This window comes from Rissa tridactyla, chromosome 4, assembly GCF_028500815.1.
Source record: "Rissa tridactyla isolate bRisTri1 chromosome 4, bRisTri1.patW.cur.20221130, whole genome shotgun sequence".
NCBI classification, from domain to species: domain Eukaryota; kingdom Metazoa; phylum Chordata; class Aves; order Charadriiformes; family Laridae; genus Rissa; species Rissa tridactyla.
In genome coordinates, this window is record NC_071469.1 from 91,025,697 (window position 1) to 91,049,900 (window position 24,204).

A 24,204-nucleotide genomic window follows, 5' to 3' on the forward strand; every position below is an offset into this window, starting at 1 on the left:
CCGCACTGCGCAGGCGCCGCCTCGGGCGGGGCCCGGCCCCGGCCGCGCTGCGCAGGCGCCGGCGGGCGGTGGGAGGGCGAGGGGCCGCGCGCCGCTCTGCGCATGCGCGTCCCCCGGCGGGACGTCCTTGGCGCCGGCGCGCGTGCGTGCGTGCGTGCGTGCGTGCGGCGCGCGCCCTGCGCCGCCTGAGGGCGCGGAGCGGGAGGTGGCAGCCACCTGGTACCCGCCATCTGGTACCCGCATCCTCTCCGGCCGCTGCGGTTACGCGCTTTTCCCCCCTCAGGTTTTTCAAAGAATCACGATTTCAGGCTAAAATGGTACCGATAGGCTTCTGAGGCGGTACCTCAGTCGCGAGGAGCGGCGGTGACGGGCCTGCGGACAGGGCGGCCGCTGCCCCCGGGCGTCAGGATGGGGCAGAGCCCGGGCCTGTCGTCTGGCTCCTTCCATGGGGCAGGCGGCACCTGGGGCACGGGCCTGCCGCCATCCCTTGGGAGGCTTCACTTCCCTGGGGGAGCCGGCACCCCGGGAACCCACCGGCCTCCATCCCTTGGGGAGTCTTCACCACCGGCAGCGCTGCCGTCCGGCAGCAGCACGTCTGCCTGCACCCGAAATCACTGGATACAGGTCCAGATGCTTCTTCATTACGGTCCCTCGTAACTTCCAAGGAGTCGGTCTCAAGAGGGTGATTTGGCAGCTAAGTTGAGAGCCCGTTCTGTGGCCGTTTACTAAGCGCGCCACTGAACGAACCTAGGCTTCAACATCAGTAGTTAAATTAGACAATTTTTAATCTGGCTGAGGGGAAACCTTCTCATTCTCTACAACTACCTGAAAGGGAGTTGTACAGAGATGAGGGTCGGTCTCTTCTCCCAAGGAACAGGCCAAAGGACAACAGGAAACAGCCTCAAGTTGCGCCAGGGGAGGTTTAGATTGGATATTAGGAAAAATTTCTCCACCAAAAGGGTTATCAAGCATTGGAACAGGCTGCCCAGGGGAGTGGTGGAATCGCCGTCCCTGAAGGTATTTAAAAATAAGACAGGTAGACGTGGTGCCTAGTGACATGGCTTAGTGATGGTTTTGTCAGAGTTAGGTTGATGGTTGGACTCGATGCTCTGAAAGGTCCCTTCCAACCAAGACAATTCTGTGATACTACTTCATGATAATCATTCAGTGTATTCCACTGCATATCGGGAAAAGGAGATACCCAGTAGCTTTAAAAACAAAAGGTAAAATAAAAAACCTTGCGGTGTGTGAGCTGAGGGTACGTTTAAAGCACATAAAGGTAAAAAAGCTGAAGGGTGACAAACAAATTAGTGACAGCTCAGGCAGGCTTCCGCACCCTGTTTTTTTCTTGTAGCATGAACACCATCTAGTGGGACACGGGCAGCAAGTGCGTAAGGGTTGTGTATGCTGATAAGCGCAATAAAATACATCTGCCCCCATGTCTGTGTGTGGTTTGGGGTTTTTTTGTTGCATTTCCTTCTGCTTCTGTGCTGAAATAATACGGACCTCAGAAAAGATTGTTTTTTTGTCTAGTCTTCTATTTCCCAACAGCTGGTTTCACACACCAAAAGAAATGGGGTAGCTGATGCCAACGCCTCTGCTACTCAAAAGTATGTCAACACCTATAGATGCAAAATCATAAGAGCTGATCTTTTTCTAAAACTTCCTTCTCCCTCCATGTTTTCCCTTGATATCACTAGTACGTCATTTATTCAGGAATAAAAACGAAATGAAGAAAAGCATTTTTTTCTTGGGTACATATTACAGGGGCACAGTGGTGGTTATAGTGAGCTTAACCCTTAAGAAAATTGAAGCACGTTGCTGTCCTTGCGCTTTTATCTCGGGATGGCAGATATATGACAGTTACCCAGAACTTAGAAAAAAGTTATGTACTGTGTTGGGGTGTTTTTAGCAGTATCAACTCGACAGGACTCTGCATGTTGTCACACCCAGGAGGTTGTACACTTCAGCAGTTCCCACACATGCTTTTATCAGTGACAGCTTCTAATTCAGGGGAAGTTTTGCAATGGATTTCGGTGGAACTGATGTTTAATGACTTGTCACCACACTGTAACTAGTGCGTTTGTCCACTGGATGGTGCATCGCTTATTTCTGCCGCCCTGAGTAGCGTTAGTCATACTGACCATATGACACTGGCAAACAGCCTGCCTCCAGATGCAAATGCAGGGAGGAAACGTGTATAGGCAAAGCACTTATTTGACATTTTTTAAAGAAACATCACATAGAATGTGAAACCAGGAAATTCTCTCCAAGATCTGAGCTTTCTTGGCCATTCTTTCTGGAAGTAGTTCTGAAAATCCAGTTCCATTGGCAGCTCTCTGAGGAGGAGAGGCCATGATGCATTTTTTTTTTTTTCTCTTGGCTTTGATTTCTGCTCAAACACTGCTAGAGAGACTGGCTAGCTTTGCACAGCAAATACAGCCAGGGCTCACTGCAGTGCAAAGATCTGGAGAACCAGCCCGGACCTCAGGGCTACGCTTACTCTGATTTTGCAGGCCCTTGATTCCTGAGGACGTCGCATTTTTTTCTGAGGGAATATAGTCCTAACATACCAATTTCCTTTGCCAGGCAGCTGGATATAAAAGAGGCAGTGCTGTTTAAAACGTTTGCATCGCAATGAGAAGTTTGACAGTCAATACTGCAGATGCTTAAGAGCAAGTTAACAGAAATTCTTAAATTCAGCTTGCTTTGTTCTCTGTATTTTTAGCGCCGTGCAGGTCACAGGTTTCTCATTTCCTCCTGAACTTAAAAACAAATAAAACAGTTGAATATTTTCCTCCCCGCATTTTCACTAAGCGTGTGGAGCAGATCTTAAGACTGTTTTAATATGCACAGCATTGTTTTTTGCCATGCTAAAAACATTACCAGACATGTCAGGACTTTGGTTCTTCTGCGAGTCCTGCTGTTTTGGAACCCATTTCCACAGCAAACAATATTGCCAAGATAAATTGTTTGCCAGAGATAACTTCGAGTCCTCAAACAAATTACCTAAGAAATGTTGAAACATAATGCTGCACGAAGCAAATTGTTTCCATGCTTCCTGTCCTGGTAGGAAGGAACGGAGCTTATCTCTGTTATAGATTCCATAGAGACAGCCACAGTACCTTAACCCATGCGTTGTTTAGACTATGGGAGTTTTTGAATACTTCACATATCAGAGGAAGATACGAAATATTCACGCCCCATTTATCCTGCCCTCAGCAATGCAAATACCGAAATTGAAATCATTTTTATAAGGACTCCCAACAGTTTGGCAAAGGACAGTAGAGCTGCTCGTGGATTGCGTTAGAGAAAAAAGGAAGAGTTTACAAGAATACGTCATTCGCCGTAGGCGCTTACATCTCGAGCAGACTGTTCTGCTGTCGGGGGCTTAATTATGCGCATGTTTGTAAAGTCCCAAAGGTTTCTCATTTGTGTGGATTTTTCCCCATTGAATATTGCTTTGTGTCAATAGCGTGTTTAAATTTTAACTAAAAATAAAAGCTGGCTTTCATAATCCATTCCCTTTGCAGACTTTCTCCGTACTGAGACATATCTGCTGTGCTGCAGGTGCGGGGTGATACTGTTGTGACATGTCTCCTATTTTTGTACCATTTTCAGTCCCTCCACGACACAATCTGAAGAAAATAACCTTTATTAGCTCTCTGGCTCTCTGCCTGCTCTGTGCGGTTAACTTTAAGATGTACCCCTTGGATATTAACCGAAGCAATGGCGATTTACAGAAATAAATTTGTGAACCTTATTGTCTTAATTCTGGTGCCTCCTGCTTTTTAGTTCCTTTCTACCTTTGATTTGATGTGGTCTATGGATAGCAAGAAAGCGATACAGAACAGTTGTGCCCAGTCTCAAAAAAGGGGAACTGTGTAAAAATAAGGAAGCTTTTTAAGAAGAAGGTAAAAGGAACATCTAAGACACTAAAGGCTTCTGAAGCATAGATAGAAACATGATCGTAGAGGCAGAGTAAGTGCACATCGGTATCAGAAAAGATGAGGTAAAAGGCAAAAAGAAGCAGCAGAGCCGAGGAGGTTGTTAAAAACCAGTTGCATTCAAAGAAGAAAATCGAAAGAACCATAAGTACTGATCCGTTACACACAAACCACAGCAGAGGTGGTTATAAAACCAAATCGAGGAACAACTGAGGCAAGGCGTAAAAATGTACAGTAAATGCTTCTTCAAGTAACAGGACGTCTGTTGAAAAGTCCGTAGAGCTAACAGAGTCAAACCACTCAGAAGACAAAAGAAACCAGGGGTTCCAGGAGCCCCGTCTTTCTCTGAAGCGAGATCAGCTACACTTCAACCACTCCTGAGAGGCTGGGTTTATTTTAGTGTAGGGAAATGAGACTAAACGCTTACTAATTGCAAAAGGAATAAAAAGATCTATTGTGCCAGCCAAAAGCCTTCAAAAATATGGGTTCTAGAAATGGTACCTACAAGGGATGCTGAAGGGATGCCCGCTGCAATTTTCCTTTTGGTCCCTTGAATGAAAGGGGCTGCCAAGCCCTTCAGCAGGAGCAAGCGCAGGACCCACTTACCCTGAGCCCAATAAAATAGGGTCAGAAATCTAAAATTGGAACTAGATGATCTTTAAGGTCCCTTCTAACCTGAACCATTCTGTGATTCTATGATTCATTTTTGCCCGGGATCCTAACACAGGCTGAAGGCAGGAGTTAAGCGCTGCTCTTGAACATCATTCCGCCTCCACCACTCACTTCAAACTCTCCTATTCCGTCCACCCTCAGGAAGATCCACATCTCACAGGTCCCGTTGGGACGTTTGGCCAGACGAGCAATCACAAAGGTCTTGTTGGTCTCTGCAAAGCCGGTGAAGTAAACCGAATCCATTCAATGATTCTATGATCCGGATCAAAGAGATGGAAACAGCCACAACCTTCAGCCTCGGGGAAGAGCCACTGACATTGCCCTCATAGCCCCCGGTAGCCCCAGGGGGGAGACCCCAAAACCCACCTCTCCTGCCCCACAACGCTTATCCCGGAGGATTTCCTAGAAAACTTGTCAGTGCCTCTCCAGGGGAACTGCCTGACCCACCCTCTGCGCGCTTCCACGCAGCTGTGTGAACCGCGCGCACAGATCGCGTTTCTCGGGAGAAAAAAAAAAAAAAAAATTAATAATAAAAAAAAAAATTAAAAAAACCAAAAGTAGCAAATGCAACTTCCCAGGGTGACCTCAGCGCGCCGGCAGCCGGGACAAGCCCCTCGCGGAAATGACCGCCACCGGCCCCGGGACACCCCCGTGACCGGCACCGCCGCGGGCTTTGGCCGCAGCCGGCGCCCCGCTCCGCACCCCGCGCCCCGCTCCGCACCGCTCCGCGCCCGGCCATGCCGGGGCTGCTGGCGCTGCTGGCGGCGGCGCTGCTGGCGCTGCTGGGGGCGCGGCGGGCGGCCCCCCCCGGCGCCTGGTGGCCGCTGAAGCGCTGGGTGCTGGGCTGCCTCCTGCTCTTCCACGGCGCCTGCAGGCAGCGGGCGGCCGGCGGAGCCCCCGCAGAGCCGCGGAGGCCGCGACCGCTCCGCCCCGACCCCCACGTGAGTGTCCCGCCGCCCCCCCCCCCCCCCCCCGGCACCCCCCCAAATCCTGGGACCCCCCTTCCCCGGCGATCCCCCTTCCTCGGGAGTCCCTTCCGTGACACCCCTTTCCCTGGCTCCCCTGCATCCCCCATCCCTGGCACCCCCATCTCCCTGCGCTCCTGGGACCCCCCTGTTTCCCTGGGACCCCAGCACCCCTACCCCCCAGTCCCTGGAACCCCCGTCCCCACATTCCCCCACAACACCCGTTCCTTTTGGAGCTGCACCCCCATCCCCAATCCCTGGAACCTCCATCCCCTGGGGCCCCAGCACCCCCATCTCCCTGCACCCCTGGCACCCCCTGTTCCCCTGGGACCCCAGCACCCTTACCCCCCAATCCCTGGAACCCCCATCCCCACGTTCTCCCACAACACCCATTCCTCTTGGAGCCGTACCCCCATGGACCCACACCACCTCCATCTGCAGGACCCCACAAGGACCTGCACCCCTCCCTGCAACCCAGCACCTTGCGGCCCCCCCTGGGACCTGCATCCCTCAGGAACCCCCACCCCCCGCGTCCTGGTGCCTGGCACCCCGGTGCTTGACCCATAACACCTCAGGATCCACATCCTTTTTCCTCTTTCAACACATCCCAGGGAGGGCAGGGTGGGGATGTCGCCTTGGCTGTCCCTTGCAGGGAAAAGGATTTGCCTCTGATCAGGCCAGCTGATATTGGTGGGGAAAAGCAGACACGCTATGGGACACAGAAACCTTTCATTTTAACACACTTGGTGAATTGAATCTAATTTTCCAGGGCGGGGGTACTTGTCTGCTTCATCCCCCTATCTACAACCTGTACCTCGCTTGTGTTCGTGGACCACCCTGCCAAAATACTCCCCGTGCCTGACAGGCAGCTCTGGGTGGGCTTTGCTGCGTTATTTGGGGAGAGGGGGAACCAGGAAGGCTGACGAGATAGGATTTCCCTTGGTTTTCCTTGCCTCATCGAAATTCGTCTTGCAGATGCCAGCTGAGATTTTGGATCCTAAGTCATTTTCTGTGAAAAATGAACTTCTTCCTAACATTTCCCGGAGCCTTCTGGGAATCCTGAAGACATATTTAACAAATGCACTGAGGCTTTTGCTTCGCCTTTTAAAAAAGAAGCTGTTTTCTCTAGCTTTTCCTTTCTGCTAATTAAGCTGCCGCTTAGAGCGTTTTGAAGTGTTTTGCCAATCTCGCCCAAATTTGCTAGGGCAGGAGTGGCACCATCTCCCAAATCAAACTGACATGCAGGGTGCTTTGAGATACAGCCAAGGGCTCTGGGCTTTCCTCTCCGCTCCTCCCAGCAGCAGCGCTGGAGCAACACTTAGAAGGGAGGTCCAGAAACGGACCTGGAAAATACTTCCAGAGATGATGTCCTTGAATTTTTGCGTTGGCATCCAGTAGGCTCGCTTTGTGGGTATTTGCAGATCCCGTGCCCTCAAAATCCCCCCTCGTCTGTATGCATAAAGGGAATAATAATCTGATTTCAGTTTGGGTATTTTTTGCATTTTACGGTGGATAGTTTTTCAGAAGCAGAACGTCATCCGTGCCCAAAAAATGCATACGTAAATATTAATTTCCCCATTCCGACTTTTAAAGTTCTGCACAAGTGCATGAAAATATACATCTGAACGTGAGGTGTGGACTTCGGTGCCTAACGGGTTTTGAGGTTGGAGCTGTACACTGGCCCTACGCCAGCCCAGCTGCTAATCATGTCAGTCAAGTGCTGGGTTTCTTACGGCTTTCTCTCTTTCTCTTCCTTTTTCCTTCTTATTTCTGTTTCCCTTAAGTATAAGTCGTCCTAGATACTAGATAGTCGTCTTAGGTACTTGGATACTAGATGCTGGAGCTAGATGGGGAAACAGCATGTTTGTGGCTCAATTTCTTCTTCTTGAGGACACATTTCATAAGGATTTTGGTCAAAGGAACTTCTCGCTGCAAAATAATCGCCTCAATTCAGGTAATATTTGAGCTCGTCCGTGGCTATCATGCAATAATTACGTTCCGTCTCTAAAACTGCTTCTCATCTGCTCCCTCTCTGCTTTCTCTGATGAGGGAATGGGCAAACGAGAAAGGAAAAATGCTTTTGTGTCAATAAATACCGTGCGTGTTGCATGCCGGATTAACCCCATGCTCTCTGAGGACGTGGACTGTCCTGTCTTGTGAATGAGGTTTCACTGCTGCCAGCAAAACTCTCTGGCTCTTCGCTGGGGTCCCTGCTAGTAAATATAAAAAGTGAAAGTAAAATGTGATTCCTGAGAAAAAAAGCCCATGGAAAACAAAGGATTACTCACCCTCTCCCCCTCCCTTCCTGCCTGCAGCTGGAGCTGAAATCTGTTTCCCTTTCCCTAGGCGCTGGATTCGGTTTACTTCACCGGCTTTGCAGAGACCAACAAGACCTTTGTGATTGCTCGTCTGGCCAAACGTCCCAACGGGACCTGTGAGATGTGGCTCTTCCTGAGGGTGGACGGAATAGGAGAGTTTGAAGTGAGTGGTGGAGGCGGAATGACGTTCAAGAGCAGCGCTTAACTCCTGCCTTCAGCCTGTGTTAGGATCCCGGGCAAAAATGAATCATAGAATCACAGAATGGTTCAGGTTAGAAGGGACCTTAAAGATCATCTAGTTCCAACCCCCTGCCCTGGGCAGGGACACCTCCCACCAGCCCAGGTTGCTCAAAGCCCCATCCAGCCTGGTCTTGAACGCTTCCCGGGATGGGGCATCCACAGCTTCTCTGGACAACCCGTTCCAGTGCCTCACCACCCTCACAGTAAAGAATTTCTTCCTAATATCTAATCTAAATCTCCCCTTTTTCCATGCCCTTGCATGTTCTCTGCATCTTCACTCTCCTAACGGTGCCACATCGGTGCTGTGACTGCAGGCAGTGGTAGAACTGGCCAGATTACTGGTTATGTCTCGTTTTAGGAGTGAGGTGTCTGACACTCATTCCCTTTTTCCCATAATGTGCACAGAACAGAGCATATTTTCTAAAATACATCTTGGGAAGTCTCCCAGGAAGAATTTGAGCATTCTGTCTTTTTGGTGACGTGCAGCACATGGTTAATACGTTACGTTGTGTGGTTATGGGTGATTTTTTTTCCCCTTTTCTAATGAGTGAATACTGTAAAAAGCATTGTGGAATTGGCTCTTTTCAGAGAGAAAGGAAAGCTATTGGAGAGTTGTATGTACATCTGCTTCATTCTTGCTAAAAGGAAGACAGTATTAATCATTATTTTGCCCGTGGATTTTATTTTTTGTTAATAGCTGAATGTAGTAAAGAAGGAGGGAAGATCTGACATAGATCCCTTTGCGATCCACTGACTATCTTTACGTCCACAAATTTGTTTTGCTAAGTAGTTGTGACCAGAAAAAGCAGGAGGTGTCCGATTTGCCGAAAAACAAACCAGGGAAGATTGATTGTAGAAGCGCATGATGCGGTTTTCTAGGAATATTTAGTAAACCAACACTGCTTTGGGGCTTTGTCATTTAGAACTGCCAGCCAAGTTCGGGATCTTCTTAGATCCTTCCCTACAGCAACAGGCGTAAGCTCTCTTTTAGAAAAGCGGCAGCTTTAAGAAACAAGATGTATTTTTCGAAGAGCAGCTGAAGAGTTTTGGGAGCTTGCGTGCACTAGAAATTTAAATCAGTTTAGTCTAAAAATAAATTCACCCACAAAGCCCTGCCCCAGAGCGACAGAGTCACTAACGCAAGGAGCGGAGCTCTTGCAGTGACCTCCCTGCACGCAGCTAATTCAGTTGCGTTATCTGAAACAATCCTGTATTATCTTAGAACGCAGGTGGGTTAGATGCAATTTCCCTTCTCTAATAATCTGATTACGCGAAGCAGGTAGAACTGAAAAACCAGTTCAACCAAACGTTCCCCCTGCAGAGGACCGTCGGAGCAGGAATTCACCCGCGTTGCATCCCCACAATTGTATTAAGCAAATGTTTTCCTTAAATGCCTTTTTAGCACCCACAGCATCCAAACATGATGGTGAGTGATGAATCTGAAGAGATTTGGAGTGCAGGAGGGCTCACTATTGAATACCTGGAGCCCCAAAGTCGCTGGAAAATAAGCTTCGATGGATTACTCAGGTACTGCAGCACCCTGTAGTTTCATTTATCTACACTTCAGATGAAGGGGTTTTGAACACTGTCTGGGAATATATTTAACCGATTTGAACCAAAAGCTATTCGGTAACAATAGCGTGCGTTGATTTTTATGGAATGAAAGTACAGCTAGTAATATCTGTGTCTGGCGTAGGGTTGTAATACAGCATTGCTATTCCACCTTAGCACACAAGAGCCCCATTCTTCTGTGGCGCCTCCTGTTGCGTCCACTTCCAAGCACATAAGAAACATTTTGCTGTTCGTTTGGGAGGGTTACAAAATTGTAGCGCTTTGCCTTACAGGAAAGGAGCCTACCGACAGCAATGGAGTGAAGAGGAAGGCGAACTTGTGCCGGTTAAATTCTCTTTCCAGTAAGACCATTTCACTTTTGCTCCGGGATGTATAGCTGAGTTCATGGATAGAGATTTGGTTCCTGTTTTCAAAGGCTCATGTGCACAAAGTAACGCATGAAGCCCTGCCTCCGCTTTCTGTTTATGGGCTTCTGTGCCTGATGCCTGATACAGACCTTTTGTCTGATAAAAAACGATTTGCTGTCGAAGTAGCACAGCAGTCCTGGAGTAATGCTGCATTTGTGCCTCTGAAGAGACGATGTGAGAGAAAGCAGCACGCTATCGCTTGTGGCTCTGCCCTGCCAGCTTCCCTTCCTGGGTAATCTGTTGGGTCTTTCAGGCCGTCATTGCTCTTCTTGGTTTCCTTTTGTTTGCTGCCTTGAAAAGTCATAACGTATTTCAAATGACAAAAATCAGAATTTTCCAATGATGATGTAACATCCAAAGATTGCCATTGCCAGAGTAGCAAGTGCACAGCTTGGCCTGGTATGACCTGAAAGCTAATAATGTCTCTTATTTTTTTCCCTCTCTTTCCGTAGTTGGGAGAACTTCACAGAAGTCTTTAACTTTAGTGTCGACAGTCACCCCAGCACATTTGCACGTGCTTTTGCCCAGGAACCGTGGACCATCGAGTTCTTCCAGAGGGTCAAAAAGTGAGAGGCGAGATTAATTTCCTCTGGGGTTAATAGTCATTTTTCTGCAGATCTCTTCAGGGTCTGTCGTGTGCTGTTGTAGGTGATTTTAGAAGGTGGGTTTCATTTGAAGTGAGCTAGTAAAGGCCATGGCTCCTGTCAGGTGTCTCCTGGTTTCATTGCTACATCAGACCTGGTTTCATTACTTCATCTAAGGAGGATCCTGCACACAGACGGGGTCTTCCTGATGCGTGGGTGGAGGGACCTGCCCACAGTTTTGGTCTGTAAAACCTTGAGCATTGGGAATATTTCTTATTCTGACTGTATTTCATTGCTAACAACCTGATTTGGGCCGCTTCCAAAGCCGATGGTGCAGGTGTAGCTAAGCAAAGGATCGAACATAATCGTGTGAAAGGAGGGCCAAACTTGGTGTTTCAATTACTACACGAGCTCCGGAGAGCTGAAAAGACGGGAAGAAAAAATGAGTTATCAATAGCGTGTTGTCTAAATACAGGCAGAAGATACGTATACCGAAAGTGTATTGTGCTCGGCGATACCCGCCGACTTCTAAGCAGCGACTGTTTGGCAGTGCAGCACTTTGTCAAACAGCGGGAAATTTTATAGTCTGTCAGGGTGGAAATTTGTCGCCGTTTCATTCTTCAGGTGTCTCAGAGCCATTATTAGCAATAACTGGAAAATGTAGAAGTGGTTGCTAATGTGTAAAATCTGACATAGCCGTGATCCAGATGCTCTGAAATCTCTCCTTCATTTTGGAATATAAGTCTATCAGATTGGCATTGGGGCCGCCTTGATTTTGCCTTGTTGATTTGGCCTCTCCATTTACCCTTTTCTGTCTCCCAGGCAAAGGGAACAACATTTCCGACATGAGCAGTGGGGCCAGTCTGTTGGAGAAATTGAAATAAAAAATCACGAGAAAACGGAACTTTCCCTCAAAGGCGTTCGGAGCCACTCCTACGGTAACAGCACCAGAAACAATTCGCTCCCTCGGCTGCCTTCACTGTAGCTGGTGCTGGCAGGGCAGTGGGACTATAGATTATCCTTAAAAATGACCAATTTCATGACTGGGCACGATGTTAAGACATTTCATAGGAAATACCATTACTGTTTTGGGGACACGCATATGCTTACCATGTTGTGAATTACTGGATATTTCTTTATCCAAAGTTCGGTTCAAGTCGGGTACTAGTTCACTTTTTCCAGCAATGGTGAACTTTAGGTTGGGTGATTTTGCTCTTTTTTTTTTTTGCAGGTATCCGGGACTGGTCTGAGATTTACCGTTACGTCATGATTTTGGCACACTTTGAGGTAGGTATTAACATGCCGATGTGCTACTTGACCATGAAAATGGAGGCATTCCTGAGCTTGTCAGTCCTATTTAAATAACCAGAAATAAGGCACTGGGAGCATCCGCGGTGTGCAATCAGAAGTGCTAACTGGTGCCATCATTAGCACTTATCGGTGTTGGGAGCCTCTCGTGTGTGTAAAAGCTGAGATTTGGCTACACTGGTTGAGCCAACGGTTGTTTTGGTAACTTGAAACTGCTTGTTTTGGCATTTTTAAGAAAAATTAGATAGGCAGCTTTACAGGACATGTTCTCAGTTGCCGCAAATACCCAGCACTTGGCGGAGTTGATGCAGTGCTGATTCACACCCAGTGAGAGCCTGAGGTGCTCGAAGGCATCCTAAGCCTTCGTGACAGCAGTCGGCAGATAATTCTGCCTGCGCTGAGCTCTAATTCTCTGCTTTGCCGTTGTGGCTGTGCCGGAGGAGAGCCAGCGCCGTGGCTGCTGGGAGCGCACAGCCAGGGGAAACGCTGAATGCTGGCCATACAAGCTGGCACGCAACCCCAACAGATGGTCCCGAAGTGGCGTTTCCTTTGCCAACGCAGGCGTGAAGAAATTTAAACTCTCTATTATAGGCAGAATGACAGGAGGTAAGACTGAATTCAGAATAAAAGTTCTTTTGCTGGCCAGCACAAAACCACACCTTGGAAAACCCCACATACGTGCAGATCCAGTAGCTGTTGCGATTTAACATATGCCTGCATACCTTTCAATAAGACTGTGCTTTTGCGCTGTAACGTGTACAATCAGGTAGTAACCTTTCCCTTTTCTTCATCATTATTCGAGCCTTAAAAGGACTGCTGCTCTTCCCCTCCTAATTAAAAGCTGTCTGACTGTTTGCTAAGAAGGAATTAAAGTTTATTGCCAATTGCAGTTTGGAGTCCTCGTACCCTGAGTGTCTGTACATATATAACACCACAGCGTAGGCTTATATTTGCCTCAGAGCAGCCCAAGTGGAGCATGAAGGGATTCGGACTCAAGGATGGAAGAGAAATGAAAAAAAAACCCATGAGATTCTAGTTCCTTCTTACTTAACATTTTTCCTATATGCTGTCCTTGGGCATAGAATAATATAGGTTAGAAGAGATGTCTGATGAAAGTAGGACCAACTTTGACAGGTTGCCCATCAGATTTGAACATGGCTGGCTGACGTCTCTGCAGGTATTGTTTCCCACCTCCTCTTATGCCTGCTTGCTGTGGGCTTTTTCTTGTCCTTAATGTCCTTAACTTGTCCTGCTTTATATTCTTGGGCTCTCTGCAGCCAGAGTTTCATGGAAGACGTATTGAGAAGATTTAAAAGTACGAAGTCATAGCACGCTGCACAACCCGAGTTGTACCTTCTCGGTCAAGCCAGAGTATGATCCGCGCAAAGGAGCCCACAGGAATTAGACTGCTTTTTCTTTATTGCTCTCTTACAGGATGGGACTGCGGCACATTTGACGGTCATTAATATGCCAGCTACCACAACTAAGTGAGTGACCAAGAAAGTTTATGCTGCTAAAAACAAATGTTTTAAAGGTGACAGAAGTTGCTCCGCAGGATGTCCGTATGCACATTCTTGCTTTGAACCTGGTGCAGCCCAATTTCCATCCACATCTTCTTGCTCCCCACTCCCTCCGCCCAATTTTCCATTTGCAATTAGTCACAAGGACAGCTTTTGCCTTCAATTACTTCCTTTCCATTCAGTTTCTGTTTGGCTGATGCAGCTGCCCGTCTTACTGTCCAGATGATTTAGAGCTACAAATTGAGCGCTTCCAGCTATTTAGGAAGGTGTGTCCGTCTGTAATGGGGCATTCCGCAGGGAGCCCTGCCTTGCTGACTGCCGCTCTCCGCATCCAGACGCTCAAAGACCAGCGTTCATGGCCCTCTGACCGAGTGGGACCAAGTGACCTGCCTGTCCCACCACAATCCATCCTGCAAGCTTCATCTTCCCTGCATGCCTGGCTTTCCCCGCCCAGCGCTTGCAATATCCCCCAGTATAACCTTTTTCATTGATTCCTGCTGCTTTCCAGGGATGAAGGCCGTGCTCAGCATTGAGCTCCCCTGGAAGGCCAACGTGCCGGTCCGTTTGAGCTTTGGTTGAACTTTAATTCTGCTCCATTTCTTCCTCCTTCAGCCTCGCTGTAGGTTACGTCTTTTTCCCCGATGGGAGGAAGGCTGGCATTGAGTGGTCCAACGCCTCGCTGGCTGAGATGGCCGATGACGGCGTTATCAAGGATGAATACGGAGTCAGTTTTACTGCTGGTAAGCGACGTGCAGCCCTGTATCTGCTTTCAGCTTTTTGGCACGCAGTTAATTTAGTGGAGGAAAGACTACTCAGTAAAACTCCTTGGAGCAAATTTGAAAGCTAAGCGCATCGTCTGACACCCTGAGAAATTTACTTCTGCGCTTAAAGTTAAGTCATATGTGTGGGGTGTCATCGGTGAAACGGGGGGGTGTGTGTCCACTGCAGGCAGCTGTGTCAGAGGGAGAGTTACAGTTTCTATTTGTGATGACTGTAGCTTATGATAATCCAGATAAATTATGTGATTTTCACTTTTGGGGCATCAAAACGTATGTTATGAGGTGGATTCAGCTGCTCTGGAAATACGGCTTGGTCAAAGATTTTACTTAATTTACAAACCAGACAGGGAAACTATTGCTGCTTAGAAAAGCACGAAAAGAAACCGTATAGAAAAATAATAGATCTTGGGAATTTTGGAGATAAAGTACTGTTGAAGGTTGGAGACTTTCTACCCTTTTTACTCTTACCAAAGGTGGCGAGTACTTCGATGTTTCTGCAGCGCTGGATAAGCAGGCTTGCCCCGCGGTGTATAATGGCCTGACTGGAAGAGGCGTTTTCCACGAGTGCATTGCGGATTTCCAACTAAACGGGTCAACGCAAGGCTGGGGCTTGGTTGAGTTTTATTACAGGTAAAACAATGACAGGCAAGAAGAGGTAAAGAATTCCCATCCTCCTGTATTGACCTATGTGGCTACAGCTCCATAGATATTTGAAGCGTAAATGCACAGATTTTTTTACCGGATGTAAAGAAATGTTGGTCGTTTAATGCTTAATGTGTTTATTAAATTGGCAAACAAGATATATATTATATATATATTAAATCTGTACCTTAAAAGAATGATTATGCAAGCACTTCATACACGAAGACAAACCACGGGCACTTGGTGCAGTTGTTTGTTATATAGGGTTATGCAGGATTTTATATAGATTCCCCATACAGGTTTATGAGTTAGTGGATGGCACATTCTGGAGACTGTCTTAATTAGGCAATCTGTCATGTTATAAAAATACTGAGTCCTCTGCCCCGAACAGCAGGCTAACCGCTTAGAGGGTGAAATTTGCTCACACAAGTATTTGTCAGACTAGAGCACAGAACAGATAAATGATCAGAAAATCAACACAGGAATGCCTCTTCTAGCGGAAAGGATTACATCCACAAAATATGTGCTTCTCGGTGAATTGCTGTTTCTCCTGCCACGTGATTATCACAGTCTTTTCCTGGAGCCTTTTCCCTATTGAGTCTTTTCTCTCATGAAAAAAAAAAAAGGCAAGTTTGGTTGTTTACATTTAGTTTGCCTTTTTAAATAAACACTAATTCTTGGCGGCCGGAGGAAACGCCATAGGTGACTTAGTGCTTAGAGATACAACTTCGCGATGGTTTTTATCAGAGTTAGGTTGATGGTTGGACTAGATGATCTGAAAGGTCCTTTCCAACCTCAGCGATTCTGTGATTCTATGACTTCCAGAAGACTGAGAACTCAGCTTCTTCTGAAAACCAGACACATTTAAAGCGCATCAAATAGGCCACTAAACCCCGAAATGCCCGCTGGTTGAAATTGAAAGCCGTGGCCTGTAGCTGCTGCCCGGTACCTGCTCCACTCCCTTCACTGGCTGTCAAAACCTGCATGGTGGAGGAAATGACCCAGCCCAGAAAGTCTCTGCTAAAACCCAAACAAGGCACCCTCGGCAAGTCCGGACAGCCCTGGACATTTCTAGATCCGCCCCAGTAAGGCTTAATTTGGCAATGCCGACAAAATTCCCCTAGGCTCCCAACTCGTGTCTGCTTCCAACTCAAAACCATGTTAGAAATTAAAGGGCGGGTGTCTGGTTCTTCCCCCTCGCCGCAGAACGCCAGCTCAGCCTCGCTGCTCTTCTTGCAGGGACGAAGCCGCCCAGCTGGTTCCGAATTTGCAGCTTGGTTCAAAAGCCGAAGGACCCAACCATTCTTCTTGGAGCCCTGTGGCTGATGGCTCTCCCCCGTGAGCGTTTGCAAGCTTGTCCCAGCGACGTAAGAAAGCAGCTTTCAATAAATAAATAAATAAATAAAAAGTCATTCTCTGCAAAGTGCACAGTTTTGGGTGTGGAACTCATTGTCACAGGATGCTGCGGGGGTCAAGGGTATAAAAGGATGTGGAGAGAAATGAGAGACACTGGTGGTTGGTAACCGTGATGGTCTGGAGGCGATTTAAAGGAAACCTGAACAGTTGATTGCAGGAGGACTGGACTAGGAGGGATCGCTCTACGCTCTGTCTTTCGGTATTTTTCCTAAACTGCTAGCTGCTCCCCACCATGAAGACCAGGACACGGGGTGACGTGGATCTCTGGCCCAATTTAGCAGTTCCTCTGTTCTTTCAGATCTGTTTTTGAAATAAAAGCTCTATCTTTCTGAACTCTCTGGTTGTTATAGTCATTAAAACATGGGAAAAAGCTATTACAGGAGACTACAGTGATTTGATAGTCTTGTCTATAACTGTATGAGAGCTGAACTGGAAGAAGTAGGAGAAAGCACAACTCAATGAGGTGTCCTCTAGGAACAGCGTTAATGGCCAATGAAATAAGTGATACAAACACATTTTTCCCTTGTCCGAAGCAAAGCCAGGATCTGGCAGTCCGATTTAGAAGATGTTCTGAATTTCTCATCATTCACTTGCATTTAGATGCCATATTAATCACAACGTCCGTTAGTCACTGATAGCTGCTGGCCCAAGGTAACCTATAGTGCGTTCCCTGCCCAGATGCCATTAAGTACTGAAAATTAAACTTACTTAAGATATGTCAAGAAAAAAAAGTTATGTGGAAGATCTGGACAGAAGGAATTAAGGAAAGATGCCTCACTCTGTATGCCAGGCAGCAATGCTGTGCAACTGCTGGGAGCATCATAAGGATAAGGATCATAAGGATCATAAGGGCCTACAAGAAAGCTGGGGAGGGACTTTTTAGGATGTCGGGTAATGGTAGGACTGGAGGGAATGGATTAAAGCTAGAGATGGGTCGATTCAGACTGGACGTTAGGAAGAAGTTCTTCACCGTGAGGGTGGTGAGACACTGGAACAGGTTGAAGGTGTTCAAAGCCAGGCTGGACGGGGCTTTGAGCAACCTGGTCTAGTGGGAGGTGTCCCTGCCCAGGGCAGGGGGGTTGGAACTAGATGGTGTTTAAGGTCCCTTCCAACCCAAACCATTCTATGATTTTGTGATTCTAAGATATGTTATAATAGTACCTCTACCCCATTTAAGAAAGTAATGGAATCTGGGTGCACATATATATATATATATTTATAATCTCTGCTTAGGTTGATTCTGGAGGACAATTTAACAGACTTTAAAGAAGACTTTCTCCTTTCTGAGATAGTTCTTACACTTATTACTATTACAGCGTTACATGCAGAATAGGTGCGTGAATGTAAAATTATTCACCCCATATGTATCACAGGAATGACTGCCTGTCCAAATTTGGGATGCGTTACTGAACAAGGCTGGGATGATGCAAGCAACAGCCTGATGCGATACAATGGGCTGATTTTGTCAGCAGTCTCTTTGGCAGCCGTGCGGTAGGGTAGAGAGATTCCCACTCCCTGATTTATAACGTTGTCCCTGTTCGGCATTTGCGCCTGCGAGCTGTGCCCCACCGAACGCACAGGTTTGGGGTGCAAGCGCCGTGCCCCCCCTTGCACCCCAAACCATCGGCTGTGTGTGCGAAGCAGACTTAGGATTGCATTTCTTTTGGGATAGTCATTGACTCGGAGCTTTGGATTTTAGCCGGGCTTCTCCTATAAATACTTCTTTAGTTACAGTGGATTAAGAAACGCATTCTTGTGAGCCTTGCACAAGTTTAAAGATGTCTTAAATCTGCCTGAGCGCTGGAAGTCTCAATGCAGCGAAACGGGGAGCTTCTAAATTACTTGAGACAATGGTACTTTGACAGAAGGGAAAGCCTTATGCCTCTTTTTACACATAAGAAATCAGTCAAATAGGTAATTTTAGAAAGGTTAGAGAAACAGCGGCATTCTGCATCACAGTTTGTTCCTCCTAAGTATGTAGCTTGTCTTGCTATGATCTCAGGAACATCTGTTCCTTTTTTCTGTGGAGTTTTTGTCATCTCTCTCTTTCCTTTTTTCTTTTTTTTTCTTGAAGACCAAAACATTAACATTTAGAAAAAAGGAACATACAGGCACATCATGAGCAAAGTCTTTGGAGGTGTGCGCTTCTGTTGGATAACGGAGATAAGGAGAAGGACTGTTAGTTATTACTCTGGAGCGGTAGTTCGGGAAATTGCTGTAAAAAAATTCCCTGTCCAGGCCAAAAATTAAAAATCCATCCCATCGAGGAAGGTATTGGTCTGGCTGTTTCTGATTTGCAGAAGCTGGGCTGCAACTAAGGATACTGGGGGGCAAATGGTAGGTATCTCCCCCGAATCGTAGTCTCTGAAGTTCACGTTTCTGCAGCGGAGGAGGCAGAGGAGGATGATGCAGCCTTCATCGCCCTGCTTTTGTCCTCTTTACTTGTTTCTTTTGGTACCAGCGGATGGAGAAATAGAGCACTCCTGAGTTCAGTTTGGAAAAGTTCACGCAGGGTACAGAAAATGATTAATAAAGTTTTGAGCTGGCAGGTTTATTTGCCAGGTGATGAACTACTGGTACAGTATTTCAGCTTGAAGGACTGAAAAATTGACTGTCGGGGGTTTTCTCCCTGGATTTCAAATTAGTTTATAGCGAGCTTGTGTCCAGGACACATGGAATAACTTATTTAATTTAAAATAAATCTACCAAGCACCACGCTTTGACCATATGAAGTGGTCCTTCTCTTGCGGCTCCTTTCTCGGTGGAAAAATCCATCTTGGGAAATGCTTCTGCAGCCCAAAAGCATTAATTTTGAGCAAAAAAAAAAAAAAAAAGCAGTAAATGGAGGTAAGTCCTGGCCAGAAATGAAATGTAGCATATGATCTGCTCTCGTCCGGCATGAAGGGAGGCAGCTGGAGCCTTGTCGGGATGAGCTGCTTTCCAGCATCTGCGTTTTGCACGTCTGGGAGGAACTGAACACCTGTAATTCCTGCTGCTGTCAATGGGCCAGCGCCTGACGCGGCAAAATACTCGCAAAAAAATACTTGCACGTCCCACTGGAGCTCACATGCATGTTGAATTTCAAGATTCAGGCACTTATAAAGAGGTCACTTAAAGGCTGTCAGCCCCAAACTAAGCATTTCCCATCAATCTGGCCTTGGCTACTGATGTCTAGAATGGTAAATATTTCACTAGGCTTATTTATTCTCCTTCCTTTTTGCAATCTTTCATGTATTCATAGTAGAGATGTAAAGGCCATTTTCAGTGACGTTGTATTTCACTGGTAGAAAGAAAGGAAGAAAAAAAATCTTTTTCTGTTCGGATTTATGTTCTAGCTTTACAGTCGGTGAAGCGAAGTGTAGCCCAGGGAGTTCTGTAATCTATCAAAAAACAAAAATGCGCTGTATGGCTGAATTATCCCTGCAAAGCAACCAATTATTTCAAAAGTAGACTTTTCCCTCCATAAGAACAAACTCAGCAGCCAAATGACTCAAAGACATTCCAGACAAAATGACTGATAACCACCCACTCCCTTCTCCCATTTACTGGAACCCCGACGGCCTCACGCTCCCTCTTGTTTACCATAAAAAGCCACAGCAGTCTTTCTCCGTCCAAAATTGCTCTTCCCTAAACAGTGGCTCTTTAATTCTTGCTGCTCTCCCAACATACTTGGGCTCAGAGCTCAGGTGTCTGAAGCAGGGCCTCCAAAGGGATCTGCTCTGGGGGGCTTTTTGGGTCCTGCCCCCCGGTTTTGAGCTATTTTCCTTTCCTGGTTGAGACTGTAATTAGTTACAGCATTGATTTTTGCTTTTATTCAGCACAAAAAACTTTACTAAAAACATAGTGCAAGTGAAGTTCATTCTAATCTGGCCATAAAATTTTACGAGGGATGTAAATCAAAGGGAGGAGTGGCAGCTAATGCTCTGGAACAGTTGAGCCCTGTTCGAGTTTTCTCAACAGAGTTAAATCCCTCCAGGAGCAATTAGCCTAACAAGCTGTTTGGTCCACTTTTAAATAACATCACCGACGGAGACGTCTGGAGGTGTCTGCTCTGTGCATAGGAGACTTTCTAAATATGCTGAGTGGTGAGTGGCTTTTTTTTCCTTAATCCGCAGCAGTGGGGTGGAGATGCATATCTGACATGTCCCAGCAGCTTCACTCACATATTTATCATGTTTTCCAGGAAAGATAAGAGAGGGGAAAGTAGGAGTGCCATGCTCTTCTGGTGTGTCCTACATTGCCTGGTAGCTGTGCATGGAACAGCATGTCCTAAGCGCTGAACGCAAATGCTTTGGCCAAAGTACTGTAGAAATGGCCCTGTGCACGATAGACCTGGAATTGTTCGTAGCTGAAGTCCTTGTCGCAGCCCCTGTGAGAGCTGAGACTGGAGAGGGACTTCTGGTTGCTGTAGGTGTTAGAAATGTGATTTGCAGAAGGAGGTCCATCAGATGCCATTTGAGCAAGGAGATGTTGCCAGGAGTGAGGGTCTGAGTGCAGCCCATGGCTGTGCCAGTCCTGGAGGGCTGGGGCATGGGGGAGTGAAGTTCTGCCTCTGCAGAGTAGTATCTTTTCTGATCGTATTTGTTGGAGGGACTTCAACAAGGTGGAGACTTCTTTGGCATGTGACCAAGTGACTTTGGTTTCTGTATTCAGGCGCCTCTTGGCATATTTGGCCCCATGACCTCAGCTAACACTAACAAGAAGGCCTCATTTTTGCCTTCTGCTTGAGAGCTGGCCTTCGTTTTCCCACCTGGCCCGCTGGCTTGAAGTGTCGTCTTCGTTTTTTTTTTAATTATCATCTGTTTGTCTTTTCTTTTTCTAAAATGCGTTGTAAATTTCTAGCCTTTGTGCTCTTATGATTATGCAGCACGTAGAGAGCTTACCCCATAAAACTGGCTTTGTGAAATGCTATTTAGAAGTTTTCAATTGCAAGGACAAATAACTGCCCATATCGCTTCAAAGTTCGACTTTTCAAAATGGGGCTGAAAGGGGGCCTTAGGCAATCTCTGCCAAAGCACGAACCCCACCATTGCTGAAATAAACACCCACACAAGGAGAAAACAGCACTGGGTAATTACGGTAGCCTTGAGGTGGTGCCTTTAACCATAAAAAATGGAGACTTTCTCAAGAAAATAAACCTCAGCACAGATGCTGCCTTGGTTTCAACCCTCATATGACTCCGTCGTTTGAGTTTGTTCACCAAACCCAGCAAATTCTCATGTGTCAGGAGGCAGGAAAAGTTTTGGATGAGAGGAAGAAAAGGATGGGAAAAAGATGAAAGGCCTTTGGTCTCATCCTGTTTGCACCTTGAAGGGACAGATCGGTGTTCTGCATATTCCAGCACAGAAAAATGTGCTGTTGTGGGCAACTAAATACGCTGATATCTGGGTGCAAGTGAAAACGGCAATTATCTCTCTCAGAAGATGTTCTACCATAAAATCTAAGTTGGTTGAGGCCAGGTTTGGTCAGGTCCTGTGGCAAGGGGCTAAGATACAACACATCCAGGCGGGACTATGCAGCTCAACACCGGTAGGATAAAAATTGGCCTGCCCAGAAAGCCCAGCGAGCCGAGGTGCCAGGGTGGGGCCCAGAGCAACGTCGTGGTTGAAGGCGTGGTGCCAAGCACACGCCTCTGGTGACATCTGCCATATTGTGTGTGTATCTATAAACAGGGAAAAAGCGACCATGAGGACATCTGGGACCTGACTTACACCTTTGTGCAGGTCAAAAATTCTATTCATATTTTTTCTCCACTCTTATGTTCGTGAAAGTTGTAACTATTCAGGCAAGGAGACAATAATGATATTTCTTATGCCCATCACCCCTTTCCCTTGGAAATTGCAATTTTTCCCTCCTGCAAAATGACCCAAATTTTGCATAGTCGATACATTTTGATTAACTTTTTAAACCTTCCTTTTGGATGAAGCGCAGGAAATTCCACTGTTTGTCGTTTTTGTTGTCAATCCTAAATGTCATAGAATCATAGAATCATAGAATCTTCATGGTTGGAAAGGACCTTTGAGATCATTGAGTCCAACCATACACAGGCACACACAAAACCAAAAAAACCCGAAAACACCCCCCCCCCCCCCGGCCCCCAACAACCTACAATCTCCACCCTCCAGAGCATGCCCTTCAAGTAAGGGCTGGATAATCAGTTGGTAAGGAATTAAAAAAAAAAATAATTACAGGCCCCCCAAGTTTATGAATATTTAATAGCGTTTTGCAGAGGTGAGGAGTGGGAAAAGCTCTGAGGTTACACAATGTGCCGTGCTGCTGGTTGTCTTCACTAAAGCATCCAGATCTCAATGTTTCCTTTCCCAGTCTTGTTTCTGCTGTTATTGTAAGGCATGTAGGCTTCTACCACATGTTTATAAGCTGATAAAACCATAATGTCAGGAATGTTTTCCTTCCTCTATTAGATTAACAAAATAAGTGACTTTTCAGATACAGGCCTGTTTACCATACTCCACACCGAAACAATAGTTGTGAATAGGTGTCGTAACTCGCGGAGAGGTGAGAAAATAAGAGCTGCTCAGCGTAAACGCCGACGTAAGATGAATCTGTGCATCTCAGTGCTGATGAGAAACGTTCTGCTCTCCTGACATGCTCTCCTCGCAGGACCCCCGGTGTCGCACCGCTGCTTTGCCGGGCTGGCAACCCTCAGCTGTGACAGGAGGGGTGACATAACGTTCAGTCCAAATATCTAAGAATTAAGTCCCATCAGGCATGACTGAGTCCTTCTGCAGCCACTCTTGAGCAATTCATAACTGTATGTGTCAGGCGGCTTTCTGACGACGCGGGGTTTGACTCCCATTAAGACAAAACAGCCACACAAAAGACTTTTCATAATGAAGAAGGACTATTATAAATGATCTGTAATGAGATTTTCCCGAAGCCATAAATATACTCCTTTTGGTCTCTCGTGCACTTAACACAGCCGTGTGTTGTGTGAGGCTTTCAGAACAAACACCGACATAGAGAACTTTTGGGGATGGGGAAGAGCCTTGAGCCATCAGAGCCAATTACACTAAACTCCCAAAATACATAAAGCATTTCATCAAGGGAGATCAAAGTGCCTTTCATGGGAAGGAAGAGCTACGGTCTGTCTTTTCCCCATGGGAAAACTCTGGGGAAGAAATTGTCTGGCCAACTCTATAGCAGCATTTTTTAAATGTTAACCCGAGAGTTTACATTCGTCGCAGCTTCCCACACGCCCTTCCAGCCTCTTGTGAGCTCTGCCCAGACCTACAGCAGCCTTTACGCATTTTGGGGTGGGACATGGAGCAGACGAGATGAAGAAAAGAAGGGGGGGAAGTCTGCAAAAGAAACAAAATGCAGTCAAAACCATGAACAAAACATGTCAGCATCCGCTGGAGATACCTGGGGTGTGTTGCACCACATAAATGCTGTGCAGTCACCTCCAGTAAAAGGGCTGAGGAAATATTTTTGCAGTTGCGTTGCCCGCTATTGGTTGGAAATTGTTGCTTTGGACTGTGAAGAGCCCAATGGCTACAAAGAATCCACAGTTTTAATATATCTTATGAATATACCATGATGGTAATACCAAGGTTTTTCCTTCAAATCACTGCTAGTCTTTGGGTTCCATAGTGATGACTGGATCAGCTCAAGCAGCACAGTTAGCATCATCTGGATATTTAGTGGAGCACCTTGGTCCTGGATAATCTGGCAATCTGGAAATGGTGGAAAAGCACTGAAATGGGTGATGATTAGCTCAGTTATCCCTCACCTTAATCAACTGTGTATAAAATGTTCCTTAAACTTTATTTCCGTGTTGTCCCATTTGTCTCGGGGAGAAAAGGACGCAGTGGCA

At 46.6% G+C, this 24,204-nt stretch overlaps 1 protein-coding gene across 2 annotated transcripts; it reads left to right on the forward strand.

Moving 5' to 3' along the window:
- Positions 1 to 5,279: 5,279 nt before the first annotated feature.
- On the forward strand, positions 5,280 to 16,693 carry LOC128909508 (uncharacterized). Of its 2 annotated transcripts, none has more exons than XM_054201252.1 (11): positions 5,280 to 5,560; positions 7,931 to 8,065; positions 9,545 to 9,669; positions 9,987 to 10,055; positions 10,574 to 10,687; positions 11,528 to 11,643; positions 11,937 to 11,992; positions 13,448 to 13,500; positions 14,146 to 14,273; positions 14,786 to 14,942; positions 16,194 to 16,693. In XM_054201252.1, exons 1-11 carry the CDS (start codon positions 5,357 to 5,359, stop codon positions 16,294 to 16,296), a joined length of 1,260 nt encoding a protein of 419 aa, XP_054057227.1. In that variant the 5' UTR covers positions 5,280 to 5,356; the 3' UTR covers positions 16,297 to 16,693. The 2 variants fall into 2 exon arrangements, with proteins under 2 accessions (XP_054057227.1, XP_054057228.1); XM_054201253.1 differs by lacking the exon at positions 5,280 to 5,560 and adding an exon at positions 6,101 to 7,538.
- The last annotated feature ends 7,511 nt before the right edge of the window (positions 16,694 to 24,204 follow it).

Coding starts and splice junctions, on each gene's coding strand:
- LOC128909508 (XM_054201252.1), top strand. CDS start 5,357: ATGCCGGGGCTGCTGGCGCTGCTGGCGGCGGCGCTGCTGGCGCTGCTG. Junction 10,056..10,573: donor CCGGTTAAATTCTCTTTCCA/GTAAGACCATTT, acceptor CTCTTTCCGTAG/TTGGGAGAACTTCACAGAAG. Junction 13,501..14,145: donor ATGCCAGCTACCACAACTAA/GTGAGTGACCAA, acceptor TTCCTCCTTCAG/CCTCGCTGTAGGTTACGTCT.